Genomic DNA, 16,761 nt, shown 5'->3' with positions numbered 1-16,761 from the left:
CTCAGTCATGAACCTTTGTGCGCTTTGACCTCGCACAAATTCCTGGGGTGCGCCCTGTGGCATATAACGCAGATATGTAGTAGACGGCACTGGCTGTAATTACAAGAACCGTAGTTGAAGTTATTGCAGATGGCCGCGCCCCCAATGGTTTGGACCGTGCGTCCAAACTTGTCCACCTGGTTTTTTGGTGCCGAGCCTGAAGGGCCTGGGGCTGCGGCAGAGGTGGAGGGAAATTCTACCGGGCGAGTAGCCGGTATGTTGGCGCACCAGGGAGCGGTATGGGTGGAGGACTGGCAGACGGCACACAGGGGTGAACGAAGGCCGGCAAAATGCCGGCAGAATAGTTCCGTGTCCATCAGGCTCCAGTCTGTGAGAGACTGGAACTGTGCCAGTTTGGCGGCTGCTTTCGCTGAGAAGGAACGATGGTAGTCGTAGAATGCAAAGCCACCATATTTGTACCCCAGGTCCACCACCGTGTGGAGATACAAATCTAATTCAACCCTCCTGGCAGGAGAGGCTGAGCAAAGGACATCTCTGAACATGCCGAAGGCTAGGGTAAACTCGGGGATGGATAGCTTCCGGTTTAGCCTGGGGTCCTTAGCTTTGAGAACTACGGATACATCCCCCCAGGTGTAAGCCTTGTTCTCTGCCAGGTCATGCACCGAAATGAGCAAGGAGGCAAGGTTAACATCCTTGCCGTCCAAGATGTCCTTCCTAATGCTGGCCGGCACAAGATGTGCTGGACAGACCACGGGACATGTGCCTTCGGTACCTGTTGGTAGAGGAGACGGGACTGCATCCGGAACAGTGGTGGCTGTAGCTGGAGGTGTTTCTAAGAGGGTCACCCTGGTTTGAACATCCGTGACCGAGCTAGCCAGAGACGACACCATGGTATGCAGTTGACCTATGGCCGAAGAGATGGACTGCAGCGTAGCCTGAGGCGGGGTACTAGGCCCGGCGGTAGCTGGGGGGGCAGAGAGGAGCCTGAACAGCTCTGCCTTCCTAGCTGTGGCTGGGAAGGGAATGCCCCTGCGTCTGAGCTCCGCTGACAGCCTAGGGATAGTCCAGCCCCTGAAAGACTGAATGCTGTCGCCCACTGAAGGCGGGCGAGGTGACAGGGGGGCAGTAAGGTCTTCACTGCTGGTCTGGGACATGGTTCCTGATGGATCGAGCCCCGGGAGTGATGTCCTATCTCTTTTGGGGAAGATAGATGGACGACCGGAACCTATAGAGGATGACAAAGTCAAGACTGTTTCTCTATTTTCCAAGTGAGCCCACCTGTTGCTTGGGTACTAAGGCGGAAGCGAACGCGAATACACATATATACTGACGTTCCTTCGCCTACATACATATGTGTACCGGTCCGTCTTGCTGTCGCCTTTTCCACTCCTAGCCCTTCTTTTTTTTTTTTTTTTTTTTTTTTTTTTTACCTGGGAGACGACGTCCAAGCTGGTGCAGGGTGGACCTACTAAGCTTTGACTGACCTGGAGAGAGAAACAACAGATGACATTTGTTTGAAGGAGCCTAACAAGGAAAACTGGCATGTGACGTAAGTAGTTGGCTAACACAACTGAAGTGCACCGGTGAGTAGATATTTCTGCGCCATGATCCCTAACCATCACGCCGTTATTCCCTCATTGTTTCTGTTATCCTTTTGAGATTCCGTTTTTTTTTTTTTTTTTTTGGCCCAGCGCCAGACAACCTGTGGAAAAAATAAATGAAATGTGGCTGTTCCCTCTGGGGCACGCCGAACCGTATCGATGCATCATAGATGCTACTGGATTCGGATCGGAGCGCTATAAGTGACCATGAAATGAAGCACGATTTGCCGTGACAGAGGCACAAACTGGTCGTGTCGTTAGTACAACTGACAGCAGAACGGACTCTGGAGCACGTACTGAAATGAGGGCAACAACCTGGGGGCGAACCGGAACGAATCGGTGCATCCGATCGTGCGACTGGATTCGAACCGGAGCGCGGAATGTGACAGTGAAATGAATGAAGGACTACTGTCATGACAGAGGCCTGGAATGGCCGGCCCCAAACTGAGGCTGGAACCAACCCGGATTTCTGGAGCATGCACTGAAATGAGGCCGAAAAAGCTACAAAAAATGTGGGACCGTCCGGGCGAATCGATGCAAACGAAATGCGACCGGATTCGACCCGGGCGAACTAGATGAGGATGAAATGTTTTCCCATGGTAGAGCTGCGACTCGGAGAGGGCGCGACTCGCGACCGTCAACGAACGGGCTCTAGCGCATGTACTGAAATGAGGCCAACGACAACTGGGACACGTCGACCAAACCTGTGCGTTTTTTTTTTTCTTTTTTTTTTTTTTTTTTAAACGACTGGTATTGGTTCGAACGTAATGGTGACGTGAAATGAATCCCATGACAGGGCCCGGGTTGAAATGGTAACGCACGGGCTCTGGAGCATGTACCGAAATGAGGCCAAGCTATTTGGGACACGTTTAATCGAACCTGTGCGTTTTTTTTTTTTTTTTTTTTGGCAAACGACTGGTATCGATTCGAACGTAGTAGGTGACGTGAAATGAACCCATGACAGAGACCCGGACGGTTGGAACGAGCGGACTCTGGAGCATGTACCGAAATGAGGCCGAATACCTAGGGGCACCCCGGGACGAATCGGCGCATTTCGGTGATGCAACTGGATTCGAATCGGAGCGTAGTAAGTGACAGGTGAAATGAAGAAATGGCCTACGTGAGCCAGTTTGTGGCAGAGGCATGGGTCGTTGTGCCGCAAGATACGACTGACAACGATATGACTGCGGAACATGACGAACAAGATTATGCAACCGGTAGCTAACAAAGTATCACAGACAACCTACCGAACGACGCCCGTGAAATGAAGGGCGTGTGCGGGCAAGTGCGACATGAGTGATAACAACCCGGTATCAACCCGAACGATGTGACATTTTTTAGGGTTTACGACACTCAAATAAAGTAGAAATGAATAGAAATGAAGGTCAATCGAGACCCCTACCTGCGGCAGTCGAGCCGGCGAGATTTGTACAAAACCGGACGGAACACGAAAACTACGAGACTTCCAAGAAGGGAGACGTTTGTCTGAATGGTAATCAAATGGTGATCAACACGAGCTGTCGGCCTAGTGACGTGGTATTGCGCACCGGAAACCGACAACCACCACAGGCGAACGGGCTGGTTAAATACCCCCCGGGCTCCTCCCATAAATTCAGGCCACCATACTGGCCTTCCTACATATATATATATATATATATATATATATATATATATATATATATTATTTTATATATATATATATATATATATATATATTTATATATATATATATATATATATATATATATTATATATTATTATATATATATATTATATAATGTATATATATTTAACTATACTGTTGTTTTTTTTTTTTCATTCATGAAAGTGTCCCTTTTCCCAAAAAGTTGCATTTAAAACACTTCTGCACGAATACCGCATGACATAAAATATTGCAGCAATCGCCATTTTATTCTCTAGGGTCTCTGCTAAAACAAAAAAAAAAAACATATAATGTTTGAGGGGTTCTAAGTAATTTTCTAGCAAAAAATAAGGATTTTAACTTGTAAACACCAAATGTCAGAAATAGGCTTAGGCGTGAAAGGGTTAAGTGATACGAAAGCAACAGTTTTGTTTTCCTTTTTGGGATAAAGGTTTTTACATAAAAAAAAAAAAAAGTGATCATTGTAAGCACCCCTATCAGAAGTAAATGGTTTGTCTCAACTCTGCAAATGCGACATATGCAGGAGAGCTTGTTCTTTTGAAAAAAAAAAAAACAACAGACTTACTGGCCCGGATCCCCAGGTGAAAATAAAAGAAAGAAAAGCTTAAATCTAAGAATTGGTAAGCTGCAATAAAATAAATGTTTGCTTTTGGGTTTAATAATGCTTTAAATACAGAGCAGGCACAGTGGGCGGCGTATCCCATTGGGTCTGATGCGTTTCGGAAAGTCTCTGTCATTCTTTTATGTGAGTCACGCTGCTTGTTAGTATTTGCCGTTCTTTCACAGAACGATCCATTTATATTCTCCCGTCTGCAGCTTTGCTGGGCGCCGTGCCGCCGCTCTGCGGCCATAATCACTGTATTCTCCTTGTTCGCGTTCCGACATGTCAGTGCAGCGCTTCGCTCGGCGGGGAAGATCATCGCACGGCGGTGTGATCCGCCTGCCTCCCATCTTCCCCATTCCGCAGCCCTCCTCATGTCAATAATTCACAGCCCCCCGGGCGCGAAAACTGCTCCAGAGAAAATCACAGAAGGACCGCTGAAATCGCCAGTCTCGGATAATCGCAGGGTGGTCATGTGGTCTGTGTTTCTTGGAGAGGTGATGAAGGGTTCAGATTTACACATCTCATCAATAACCACTTGTCCACTGGGGCAATAAAATAAATCTTTTGCATGCATGTTAACATTTGACGTTTTTGCTAGAAATTACAGTAACCCCCCCAAACCCCTCAGAAAAATAAATAAATAATAATTCTATGAAAGCAGAGACTCTGGAGAATAAAATGCTGGTACAGTGTAACCTTGGATTACGAGCATAATCCCGTTCCAAGAGAATGCTTGTAATCCAAAGCACTCGCATATCAAAGCGAGTTTCCCCATAGAAGTCAATGGAAACTAAAATAATTTGTTCCGCATTGACTTCTATTACATGCAATACCATATGTGGCCAGAGGTGGGGGGGGGGGGCGCCGGAGAACCTCGGAAAAGGGACAGCTCGGCGGAACTCTGAAAGCCTCGGAAAGGCTCGGAAACACTTGGAGACGCAGTATTTCTGAGTGTTTCCAAGTATTTACGAACGGCTCCGAACCATTCCGAGTGTCAACGGCGCCCCCGCACCTCTGGCCAAATGCGGTACTGTGCACCCCATTAGCTTGAATTCTGCTAGTTTTGCAAGACAACACTCGCAAACCGAGTCAGAATGAAAAAAAAAAGAAAAAAAGTTGCTCGTCTTTCAAAACGCTTGTTAACCGCGTTACTCGTAAACCAAGGTTCCACTGTAGTTGCGATATTTTATGTTGCATAATAAAAAAGGTTTATATACAGCCGTAGCCAAAAGATTTGAGAATGACACAAATATAAATTTTGGCAAAGTCTGCCGCTTCAGTGTTTTTAGATCCTTTTGTCAGATATTACTATGGTATACTGCAATATAATTACATAAGTGTCAAAGGCTTTTATTGACAATGACATTAAAGCAGAACTTCGTCATTTTTTCATCTTTCCATCTATTAAATCTTCTGCCCTTGTTGTCGTTTTAACTTTGGATAGTAAAACATTTATTTTTATGCCAGTAAATCCCTTATACAGCCCACTTCCTGTTTCCTGTCTGATCATTATCCTAGGCTTATGACATCATGCACAGCTCTCTCTCTCTCACTCTCTGTCTTGTGAGAGTTTGCCAGGAAGGGGGGGGGGGATTCATAAGAGGGTCAATGAGAGCTGCAGGTGTGCCTCTGTGTGTCTGTGTAAATCCAGGAAGTGAACAGGCAGCAGCTTCAGCTGCCCACAGTTAAAATGGCTGCAGCCAGACTCAATGGAGGGAGATTTGGCAAGTACAGAATCGCAATATATATAAAATAATATGCAAAGGGAAGCTTCAGAATGGCAAAGATGTTTTTATTACAAATTATGTGAGCAGTTCCTCTTTAAGTTTATACAGAGTCCCCGAAGGGAGATGATCATGCTCTGCTTCAGTATGTCACACTACATGTCGGCATTCATGGTTCCCTCAATGAACTGTCACATCACAGAGCTGGTGGATGTTAGGGACCTTGCTCTCCTCCACCTTCCTTTGAGGATGCCCCACAGATGCTCAATAGGGTTTAGGTCTGGAGAAATGTTTGGCCAGTCCATCACCTTTACCCTCAGCTTCTTTAGCAAGGCAGTGGTAGTCTTGGAGGTGTGTTTGGGGTCATTATCATGTTGGAATACTACCCTGGGGCCCAGTCTCTGAAGGGAGGGGATCATGCTCGGCTTCAGTATGTCACAGTACATGTTGGTATTCATGGTTCCCTCAATGATCTGTAGCTCCCCAGTGCTGGCAGCACTCATGCAGCCCCAGACCATGACACTCCCACCACCGTGCTTGACTGTAGGCAAGACACACTTGTCTTTGTACTCCTCACCTGGTTGCCCCCACACACGCTTCACACCATCTGAACCTAATAAGTTTATCTTGGTCTCATCAGACCACAGTACATGGTTCCAGTAATCCATGTCCTTAGTCTGCTTGTCTTCAGCAAACTGTTGGCTTTCTTGTGCATCATCTTTAGAAGAGGCTTCCTTCTGGGATGACAGCCATGCAGACCAATTTGATGCAATGTGCGGCGTATGGTCTGAGCACTGACAGGCTGACACCCCCACCCCTTCACCCTCTGCAGCAATGCTGGCAGCACTCATATGTCTATTTCCCAAAGACAACCTCTGGATATGATGCTGAGCACGTGCACTCAACTTCTTTGGTGGACCATGGTGAGGCCTGTTCTGTGTGGAATCTGTCCTGTTAAACCGCTGTATGGTCTTGGCCACCGTGCTGCAGCTCAGTTTCAGGGTCTTGGCAATCTTGGCAATAGCCTAGGCCAGTGATGGCGAACCTTGGCACCCCAGATGTTTTGGAACTACATTTCCCATTATACTCTACTACACTTCAGAGTGCATGAGCATCATGGGAAATGTAGTTCCAAAACATCTGGGGTGCCAAGGTTCGCCATCACTGGCCTAGGCCATCTTTATGTAGAGCAACAATTCTTTTTTTTCAGATCCTCAGAGAGTTCTTTGCCATGAGGTGCCATGTTGAACTTCCAGTGACCAGTATGAGAGTATGAGAGAGTGAGAGCGATAACACCAAATTTAACACACCTGCTCTCCATTCACACCTGAGACCGTGTAACACTAACCAGTAACATGACACCGGGGAGGGAAAATGGCTAATTGGGCCCAATTTGGACATTTTCACTTAGGGGTGTACTCAGTGGCGTAACTAGAACCTTCAGGGCCCCGGTGCAAGAAACCATGAAGGGCCCCCCTGAACCCCAGCCAGGGCCCTTCCCTCCGGGTCCGGCAGTGGAACTCCAGGGTGTGGTCACAGGTATGACCTTTGTGAGCCCTGTAGTTCCACCACTGGCATCAGTAGTTTTTTTTAAATTATTTTCTTTTTAATTTTTAGGTACCCCTAGCTGCCTATGCTGCTGCCGGCCATATGTAGAGGGGGCTGCATGGGCCCCCTGCATCACAGGGCCCGGTTGCGGTCGCGACTGCTGCACCCCCTATAGTTACGCCCCTGGGTGTACTCACTTTTGTTGCCAGGGGTTTAGACATTAATGGCTGTGTGTTGAGTTATTTTGAGGGGACATCAAATTTACACTGTTATACAAGCTGTACACTCACTACTTTACATTGTAGACAAGTGTCATTTCTTCAGTGTTGTCACATGAAAAGATAGAATAAAATATTTACAAAAATGTGAGGGGTGTACTCACTTTTGTCAGATACTGTCTGTATATATATATATATATATATATATATATATATATATATATATATATATATTCCAACCCCCAACTAATGCCCAATTGTACCCCAGAATTACCACACATCGTACATGTATAAAGGCATAGGAGGAAGAAAAAGACCCAGCAGCGAAACCCTCTTACCTCAATATTGAAAATAAACCTCAAAAAACTTCAATAAGCAAGCATATAGCCAGAGCATAGCCATCAGGAATCGCATAGCTATTCCTCCAGCAAAACTGCTGGTACATTCGTACTGTGGGGCAAGATCAAATGTTCTTTCTATTTCCCCTACAGGTTGAATGTTATTCATTAATAAAAAAAAATAGAGGGGTTGGGAAACATACTGCATTATGGCCACTAGATGGAGATGAGGGTCTTACTTATTTTCAATGATCCTCAGCTCTACCTAGTGCCCATAATACTGTATTTCCACAAAGCACTTATTTTATAATGAATAAATAACATTCAACCCGTAGAGGAAATAGAAGGTGATTTTTCCCCACAGAATGAATGCACTACCAGTTTTGCTGCATGAATAGTCCAATTTAAAAAAAAAAATTTAGATTGACAGGCTGAATTAAAGAGAAGTTGCCATTCTAAAAAAAATAAAAAATAAAAGTCAGCAGCTACAAATATTCAGCTGCTAACTTTTAATAATCGGACACTTACCTGTCCCAGGGTCCAGCGATGCGGGGGAACGAAGCCCCCGCTCATCTCCCCCTCCATTCAGCGGCGCCGGCATCATGACTGTGGGCACCCGGCAGGGGCGGACTGACAACTCATAGGGCCCTCGGGCAATAGGAGATTATGGGGCCCCCAGGCAATCAGAGATTATGGGGCCACACAGTTTACACACACACAGTATACAATCACACAGTATACACATACATGTACACACAGTATACACAGACATGTACACACAGTATACACAGACATGTCTCTATTGGCTGAGAAGACACTGGAGAGGTGGGGCAGCTATAGTCTTGGGATTGTTAGACCAAAAGGATGTCGGTAAGGGACATTTCAGAGACAGATGTAAAAAAAACACAGATTTTTACATACTCTCCCTGGTTTTAGTAGGCTGGCAACCCTGATGGGGCCCCCTAGTGGCCTGGGGCCCCTCGGGCAGTGCCCGAGTGGCCGAATGGTCAGTCCGCCCCTGGCACCCAGCTGTGTCTTCACAGCTGGGCACCCACTGCGCATGCGCGAGCGGCTCCGCGCGCCGTGATTGGCCGCTCAGTCATCTGGGACCTGTCACATGTCCGAGATGATTGACAGGAGGGAGGGGCGGTGCTGAGCCCTTCCTGCCCCGAGGGGAAGTGACGTCACCAGCCCAGGCACTGAAGGAGGCAGACTATGAGGGACCCCCCTAGCAACAGCCATTTAGAGGTGAGTAAAAAAATATATATTTTCCAAATGTTTTTATTTTTTTTTAGGAACATTTATGCATTCTTTTTTTTTGTGTGCAGCACCACTTTAAGTTGGCTGCTCTTGGATGGCACCGGTTAATAATTTCAGACACCTTTGATATCTAAGGTTCTTTATCTCTCCGTCCTAAAATGAAAAATAATCCCAGCCCTGATTCCAAGGACATGTGCCCGCAGAGTTGCCAGCCTTCGCTCTCTAAACGTAGTAGCTCTGCGCTACGCTAAGCTCATCAAATGCAAAGCTGCGCGGCAGAATCCTGCCCACGTTCTATCTAGAGGAGGCAGACTTCACTGCCAAGGCAGATCAACCTAATCCCGCCAGCGAAAGCAAAGGATCTGGCAGCGCCGTTAATGTTTTGGCTCATACTTTAAATATTCTGATAACTATTCCTGCGTGTCTTCCGCTCACTATTGTATTACCTTGTATCACCTTTTACGAGAAAGCGATCTGCGTATGAAACATCCTGTGCCGGTCATTTATGAATTTAATATATCCTATTAAGGAGAGGGGTAAATAAGCGGTCTTGCGGTTAAGGTTGACATTGAAAGGCTTTTATAGGTGGCTGGTTCTGACCTTGATCGAGTTGTTGTTCTTGCCTGTGCTCCCGGCGCTGCATAATATCGTACGCTCAGCCTACCAGGATCTCCGTTCTGTGCTATTTCTGACCATGGAGGAAGAAAATTATACGCACCCCTCTGCAATGTCTTCAGATGTGCATATGTATAGGGAGTATGTTGTGGTTTTTATATTCAAGGCTAAAGAAAACATAAAAAACATATTTTTTCTCTTTTTCTTCCCATCGGGTAAATAATGGACAATAACAAAGAAATATTGCATATTAATATTATGCAGTCTTTTATCCAGCCAGAAAATGGAGCTGTAGTCTGTGTTTCATTTACAGTAACCTGTTTTGTTTTTTTTCTACAGAGATCAGTAGCTCAAGCTGAATGAATAAACAATAAGTTATAGGAGTGATGTACTCCTTATCAGACAGATATCAATCCCATGTTTCAGGGAAGGGAAGATTTTTACTGCTGTGCTGTCTTTTTAGTTACTCCATAGTGATCTGGGAATCCTTTGTTGCGTAATAAATGTTTGCTTCTAAAGGAATGTATACATATACTAAAATTAAGGCTGTATTCTCAGTGATGTCATCGGTCTCTAGTGAATGGATAGGCTGCATTCTCAGTGATGTCACTGGTCTCTAGTCAATGGATAGGCTGCATTCTCAGTGATGTCACCGGTCTCTAGTGAATGGATAGGCTGTATTCTCAGTGATGTCACTGGTCTCCAGTGAATGGATAGGCTGTATTCTCAGTTATGTCACTGGTCTCTAACGAATGGATAGGCTGCATTCTCAGTGATGTCACCGGTCTCTAGTGAATGGATAGGCTGCATTCTCAGTGATGTCACCGGTCTCTAGTGAATGGATAGGCTGCATTCTCAGTGATGTCACCGGTCTCTAGTGAATGGATAGGCTGCATTCTCAGTGATGTCACCGGTCTCTAGTGAATGAATAGGCTGCATTCTCAGTGATGTCACTGGTCTCTAGTGAATGGATAGGCTGTATTCTCAGTGATGTCACTGGTCTCTAGTGAATGGATAGGATGCATTCTCTGTGATGTCACCGGTCTCTAGTGAATGGATAGGATGCATTCTCTGTGATGTCACCTGTGTTTGTAGTGATGGATACATTTTCTGCAGAACCTAGGGGAGCAATGGGTTGACTGTCTTTTATTTAGTAATGTGCTGTTTTCTACTTATTGATGCCTTTTTTTCCTCAGATACACCAAGATGAAAACCGCCACCAACATCTACATCTTCAACCTTGCCCTGGCTGACGCGCTAGTCCTGATGACCCTTCCATTCCAGGGTACTGACATCATCATGGGGATCTGGCCCTTCGGAAATGCCTTGTGTAAGATCGCCATCGCCATCGATTACTATAATATGTTCACCAGCACCTTCACCCTGACCATGATGAGTGTCGACCGCTACATCGCCATCTGCCACCCGGTGAAGGCGCTGGACATCCGCACCCCGCACAAGGCCAAAGTGGTCAACGTCTGTATCTGGATCCTGGCCTCCTTCATCGGTATTCCCGTTATGGTCATGGGCTCAGCTGAGATGGACAGTGAGGGTCAGTAGCTAATTTCCTACATTTAACTTATTCCATACATACGCTTGCGCTTTTTATATATGTTTTGAGATATTTTTTTTCTTCCAAGAATAGCATCCAATTATGGATAGGCATAGACATGGGGCGCATATCTACCAAATTCAGGAGTTCAGGATGAAAGCCTTCTCTCTCTCTCTCTTTTTTTTTTTTTTTTGCTAGTTACAGGTCTGTGATCTGCTACAGACCTGTGGTAAAGGATTGTATAGTGACTTTAACTGGCTTTCTAATGCCGCAAAGATACGATCGGAATTCCGGCCAGAAAAAGACCGATGAGAGCCTTTCATCGGAAAATGCGACCGTGTGTATGCTCCATCGGAATTTAGCTGTCCGAATTTCCGCCAGCCAAAAATTGATAGCATGTTCTCAATTTTCCAGACGGAAAAACTTTCTATCGGTAATTCCGATCGTGTGTATGCAATTCCGACACACCAAAAATCACGCATGCTCAGATTCAACTACGAGACAGAAGCTATTGGCTACTGGCTATTGAACTTTCCTTTTCTAGTCCCGTCGTACATGTACGTCACTGTGTTATAAAAGATCAGAATTTGATGTGACCGTGTGTAGGCAAGACAGCTTGAGCCGAATTGCGTTGGAATTCCGTCGGGAAAACCATCAGAGCTTTTTCCGACGAGAATTCCGATCATGTGTACGCGGCATCATACCAATGTTAACAGGATGGATAAAAAAAGTCAATTTAAATCCAAAGGCCTCAGATGGCGGTTCCCCTTTTACTTCTCAAATCCCCTTTTTTAAAATGTATATCCAGTTCTAGTAAACATCCCTTGTAAAAGAAATAAGGATGACAGGTCCTCTTTATGGAGAGATCTGGGGTCAAAAAAAATCCTCAAATCTCTTCTTTACATTTTAAAGCAAAAGCTAAAGCAAAAAACTAAAATAAATAAATTTTAACCAATTTCATACCGGGCCTCTCCTATATTCCTCTCCTACATGTAAAAATCATAATTTTTTGTGTATATATATATATATATATATATATATATATATATATATATATATATATATATATATATATATATATATGTATGTATATATATATATATATATATATATATATATATATATATATATATATCTATATATAGATAGATATATAGATATATAGATATATTTATAAATATTATATATATATATTATAGTCATTGAAATTTGTCACATGGTATTTGCGCAGAAAATTTTCAAACGCAATTTTTGTGGCAAAAAACACACTTTAAAAATAAAAAATTAAGCAAAACACTAAAGTTAGCCCGATTTTGTTCTATAATGTAAAAGATGATGTTACGTTGAGTAAATAGATACTTAACATGCCGCAATTTTAAATTGCGCACACTCGTGGAATGGTGCCAAACTTCAGTACTTAAAAATCTCCATAGGCAACACTTTAAACATTTTAATAGGTTTGGAGTTACAGAGGAGATCTTGGGTTAGAGTTTTTGCCCTCGCTCTAATGTTCACGAGACCTCACATGTGTGGTTTGAACGCCGTTCACATATGCAGGGGCGCGACCTATGTATTTTTTCGCTTCTGCGTGCGAGAGGGCGGGGGCGTTTTAAATTTTTTTTTTCATTTTTTATTATTCTTTTATTTATTTATTTATTTTACACTTTCCCTTTTTACATTTTTTTTTTTTTATCACTTTTATTCCTATTACAAGGAATGTAAACATTCGAAGCAAAATTAATTGCACATGTCTACTTTTCAGATTTACACAAACTTCTATGGGCTGCAGCCACAGGGAGTGCGTGTAAGGACCCCCCACTGTCACGTCATACGACAAACTTACTGACCTGGCAGCGAAAGTGTTTTAAAAGACCAAATCCACTTTTCTTTCCAAAACAATAATAAATGCACATATATTTGCAGGAAAAAAAAGACAGTTATTATTATTATTCTTTTTTTTTTCTTTGCAAATCAGCCTGAACAGTGAGTGGATGATGGGTGCAATGCCCGGCTTCTGCAGGCTCCTCCTCCAGCTCTCTGTCCGTACCAAGGTACGGGCTTTCAGTTGGAGATCTGGAGGAAGTGTCAATGGACTACAAGTGCGATCATCACTGCGATCGCCTTCCATTGAGAACTATCGATCCATCTGCTCATTTCCTCGCAGACCTCTGTGAATGAATGGCGCAGCTGGGTGGAGTTAGCCTTTAAGTCTTACCAGAGACAGTAAAGCTCAAAATACACACAGTAAAAACAGAACAAAACAAAAACAGTAAAAACAGAAAAAGCTGCTCTGCAGATGACAGGGGTGCTTACATTGATCAGCTTTTATTAATTCATGGAAAACCTTTATCTCAAAAAACCTTTATTTTAAAAGGAAAAAAAATAATCTGTAACTGCTTTATAAAGTGTGAGCTGGAGTTTAGATTCAATTTGTTAGTGTATTTAAATCTGCTAGTACATCTCCCCTCCTCCCAGACTGACAATGCTGCTGTGCCCCCTGTTCTCTTTCATCCAGAGTGCGGGAGCTCTAATACAGGAGCTGTGTTACTGGCCAGATCACAGAGGGTAAAAAAAGTCTAAAATAGAAAACGAATGCAGTCATCACATTCAATGATTGGTAAGCTGCAATATATAACATTTTTGAGTTTGGGTTCAAAATACTGCGATCTCTGTGAAGTGTTACACTAATTAGCATTCTGCCCTTAACATAAAATCATAGAGTATATGTGATATTCATTCCTATTTAATACCAGTTCTCCGGTGCCCTCCAGCCGAGGGCGGTATGTTCCTCACACAGTAGAGCGCGCTCTGACCTCCGCTGATGCCGATTATTGATATAATGAAGCTTAGGATGGATGGAGCACTTGTGATCTCCTGACCTGGTTTTGCTGGTTGGCCAGGAAAATAATCCAATTTTTTTTATTTTTACAAATGACACAATTTGATTCTGTATTGAGATGCTAATTAAAGCAGTTACTGTGTATTTAATGTGTACACTCCCCAGACTACAGACCGGCCATTAGGGCTGAGGATGGAGGAAAACAACAGCTTCTGGATGGAGCAAAAAGGAAGGAATATCTTCTGGCCCCATTCAGTATCAGGGAAGGATCAATGTACAGTATGTTAGTAGTAACAATACAATGACCTACAGTGACACTAAACCATATCCTTATTCTTCTAAAATAATCTATACACATCCACTACTTAATGGCCCTGTAAGCTGTTTGTCATGAAATTGTTTCTTACTATGTTTTTCTGTCTCCGTGTAATGTCCTCTGTAAACTTCCAAACCTTTACTTTTCCTCCTCGTCTCCCCCTCCTTCCCTTTCCTTTTCCTCCTCGCTTCCCTCTCCTTTTCCTCCTCGCTTCCCCTCCTTCCCTCTCCTTTTCCCCCCTCACTTCCCCCGCCTTCCCTCTCCCTTTTCCCCCTCACTACCCATGCCTTTCCTCCCCCCCCCTCGTTTCCCACTCCTTCTCTCTCCTTTTCCCCCTCACTTCCCCCGCCATCCCTCTCCTTTTCCTCCTTGCTTCCCCCTCCTTCCCTCCCCTTTTCCGCATCACTTCCCCTGCCTTCCCTCTCCTCCCCCCCCCTCGCTTCCCTGCCTTCCCTCTCCTTTTTCCCCCTCTTTTCTCCCTCCTTTTCCCCCCTTGCTTCCCCCTCTTTCCCTCTCCTTTTCCTCCTTGCTTCCCCCACCTTTACTCTTCTTTTCCTCCTCACTTCCCTCACCTTTCTTCTCCTTTTCCTCTTTGCTTCCCCTACCTTCACTCTTCTTTTCCTCCTCGCTCCCCCCTCCTTCCCTCTCCTTTTTCCCTCTCGCTTCCCTCTCCTTCCCTCTCTTTTTCCTCCCTTGCTTTCCCCTCATTCCCTCTCCTTTTCCCCCCACACTTCCCCTTCCTTCCCTCTCCTTTGCCCCCTCACTTGCCCCTTCCTTCTCTCTGCTTTTCCTCCTCACCTCCCCCTCCTTCTCTTTCCTTTTCCTCCTTGCCTCCCCCTCCTTCCCCCTCTTTCCCTCTCCCCCCCCCTTGCTTCCCTGCCTTCCCCCTCCTTTTCCCCCCTTGCTTCCCCTCCTTCCCTCTCCTTTTCCTCTTCACTTCCCCCACCTTCACTCTTCTTTTCCTCCTCGCTTACCCCTCCTTCCCTCTCCTTTTCCCCCCGCCTTCCCTCTCTTTTTCCTCCCTCGCTTCCCCCTCATTCCCTCTCCTTTTCCCCCCACACTTCCCCTTCTTTCCCTCTCCTTTCGCCCCTCACTTGCCCCTTTCTTCTCTCTCCTTTTCCTCCTTGCCTCCCTCTCCCTTTCTTCCCCTCCTTCCCTCTACATTTCCTCCTTGCTTCCCCCTCCTTCCCTCTCCTTTTCCTCCTCACTTCCCCCTCCTTACTTCTTCTTTTCCCCCCTCGCTTCCCCCTTCTTCTTCCTTCTCCTTTTCTCCCCTTGCTCTCCCCTCCTTCCCTCCTCCCTTTCCTCCTCCCTTCCCCCTCTTTTCCTCTCCTTTTGCCCCTCACTTCCCCCTCCTTCCCTCCTCCCTTTCCCCTCCTTTCCACTCCTTTTCCCCCCTCGCTTCCCCCTCCTTCCCTCTCCCTTCCCCCCCTTCTCCAACTCACTTCCCCCTCCTTTTCCCCCTTGTTTCCCCCTCCTGCCCTCTCACTTCCCCCTCCTTCCCTCTCCTTTTCCTCCTTGCTTCCCCCTCCTTCCCACTCCTTTTCCTCCTCGCTTCCCCCCTCCTTCCCTCTGCTTTCCCCCTCCTCGCTTCCCCCTCCTTCCCCCTCCTTTTCCCCCTTGTTTCCCCCTCCTGCCCTCTCACTTCCCCCTCACTTCCCCCTCCTTCCCTCTCCTTTTCCTCCTTGCTTCCCCCTCCTTCCCACTCCTTTTCCTCCTCGCTTCCCCCCTCCTTTCCTCTGCTTTCCCCCTCCTCGCTTCCCCCTCCTTCCCTCTTCTTTTCTCCCTTGCTTCCCCCTTCTTCTTCCTTCTCCTTTTCTCCCCTTGCTTTCCCCTCCTTCCCTCCTCCCTTTCCTCCTCCCTTTCCCCTCTTTTCCTCTCCTTTTGCCCCTCACTTCCCCCTCCTTCCCTCCTCCCTTTCCCCTCCTTTCCACTCCTTTTCCCCCTCGCTTCCCCCTCCTTCGCTCTCACTTCCCCCCCTTCTCCAACTCACTTCCCCCTCCTTTTCCCCCTTGTTTCCCCCTCCTGCCCTCTCACTTCCCCCTCCTTCTCCCCCCTCACTTCCCCCTCCTTTTCCCCCTTGTTTCCCCCTTCTGCCCTCTCTTCCCCCCTCACTTCCCCCTTCTTCCCTCTCCTTTTACTCCTCGCCCCCCTCCTTTTCCCCCTCATTTCCCCCTCCTGCCCTCTCTTTTTCACCCCTCAATTCTCCCTCCCTATAATTGGGCTTTAGGGGAACCCAGATTAGTGCCTGCAGGGGCCCCCGAGAGCCATACAAAAAGTGCCAAAGGGCCACAGGTTGGGCACCATGGGTCTATGCAGTTGAAATAAAAAAATGCACCCAGCTGCCTGTGGTAGGTAAAAGCCCCTATGTAATGAAGATGTGGACAGGAGGAGATGTTTGTAGTTCAGACCAGGTAAGCAGCCCGGGGTGACAACGCTGCTCCTCCATAGACGTAGTGAGTGAGCGTTGTCACTGTGGGAAA

The 16,761-nt window shown here is 45.9% G+C and overlaps 1 protein-coding gene across 1 annotated transcript in view; it reads left to right on the top strand.

Annotated features, from left to right (window-relative positions):
- Positions 1–16,761, top strand: part of OPRL1 (opioid related nociceptin receptor 1) — a 126,436-nt gene that overhangs the window by 91,332 nt on the left and 18,343 nt on the right. The window contains 1 exon segment of the mRNA XM_077460379.1: positions 10,768–11,123. Coding sequence (XP_077316505.1) covers positions 10,768–11,123 — 356 coding nt within the window.

The sequence above is a fragment of the Lithobates pipiens genome, unplaced genomic scaffold (genome assembly GCF_037356315.1).
Source record: "Lithobates pipiens isolate NorthernLeopardFrog02 unplaced genomic scaffold, aLitPip1_a1.2 Scaffold_28, whole genome shotgun sequence".
NCBI lineage: Eukaryota > Metazoa > Chordata > Amphibia > Anura > Ranidae > Lithobates > Lithobates pipiens.
The sequence above is the reverse complement of the archived record's forward strand: the minus strand, read 5'-3'. Positions and strand labels throughout refer to the sequence as shown.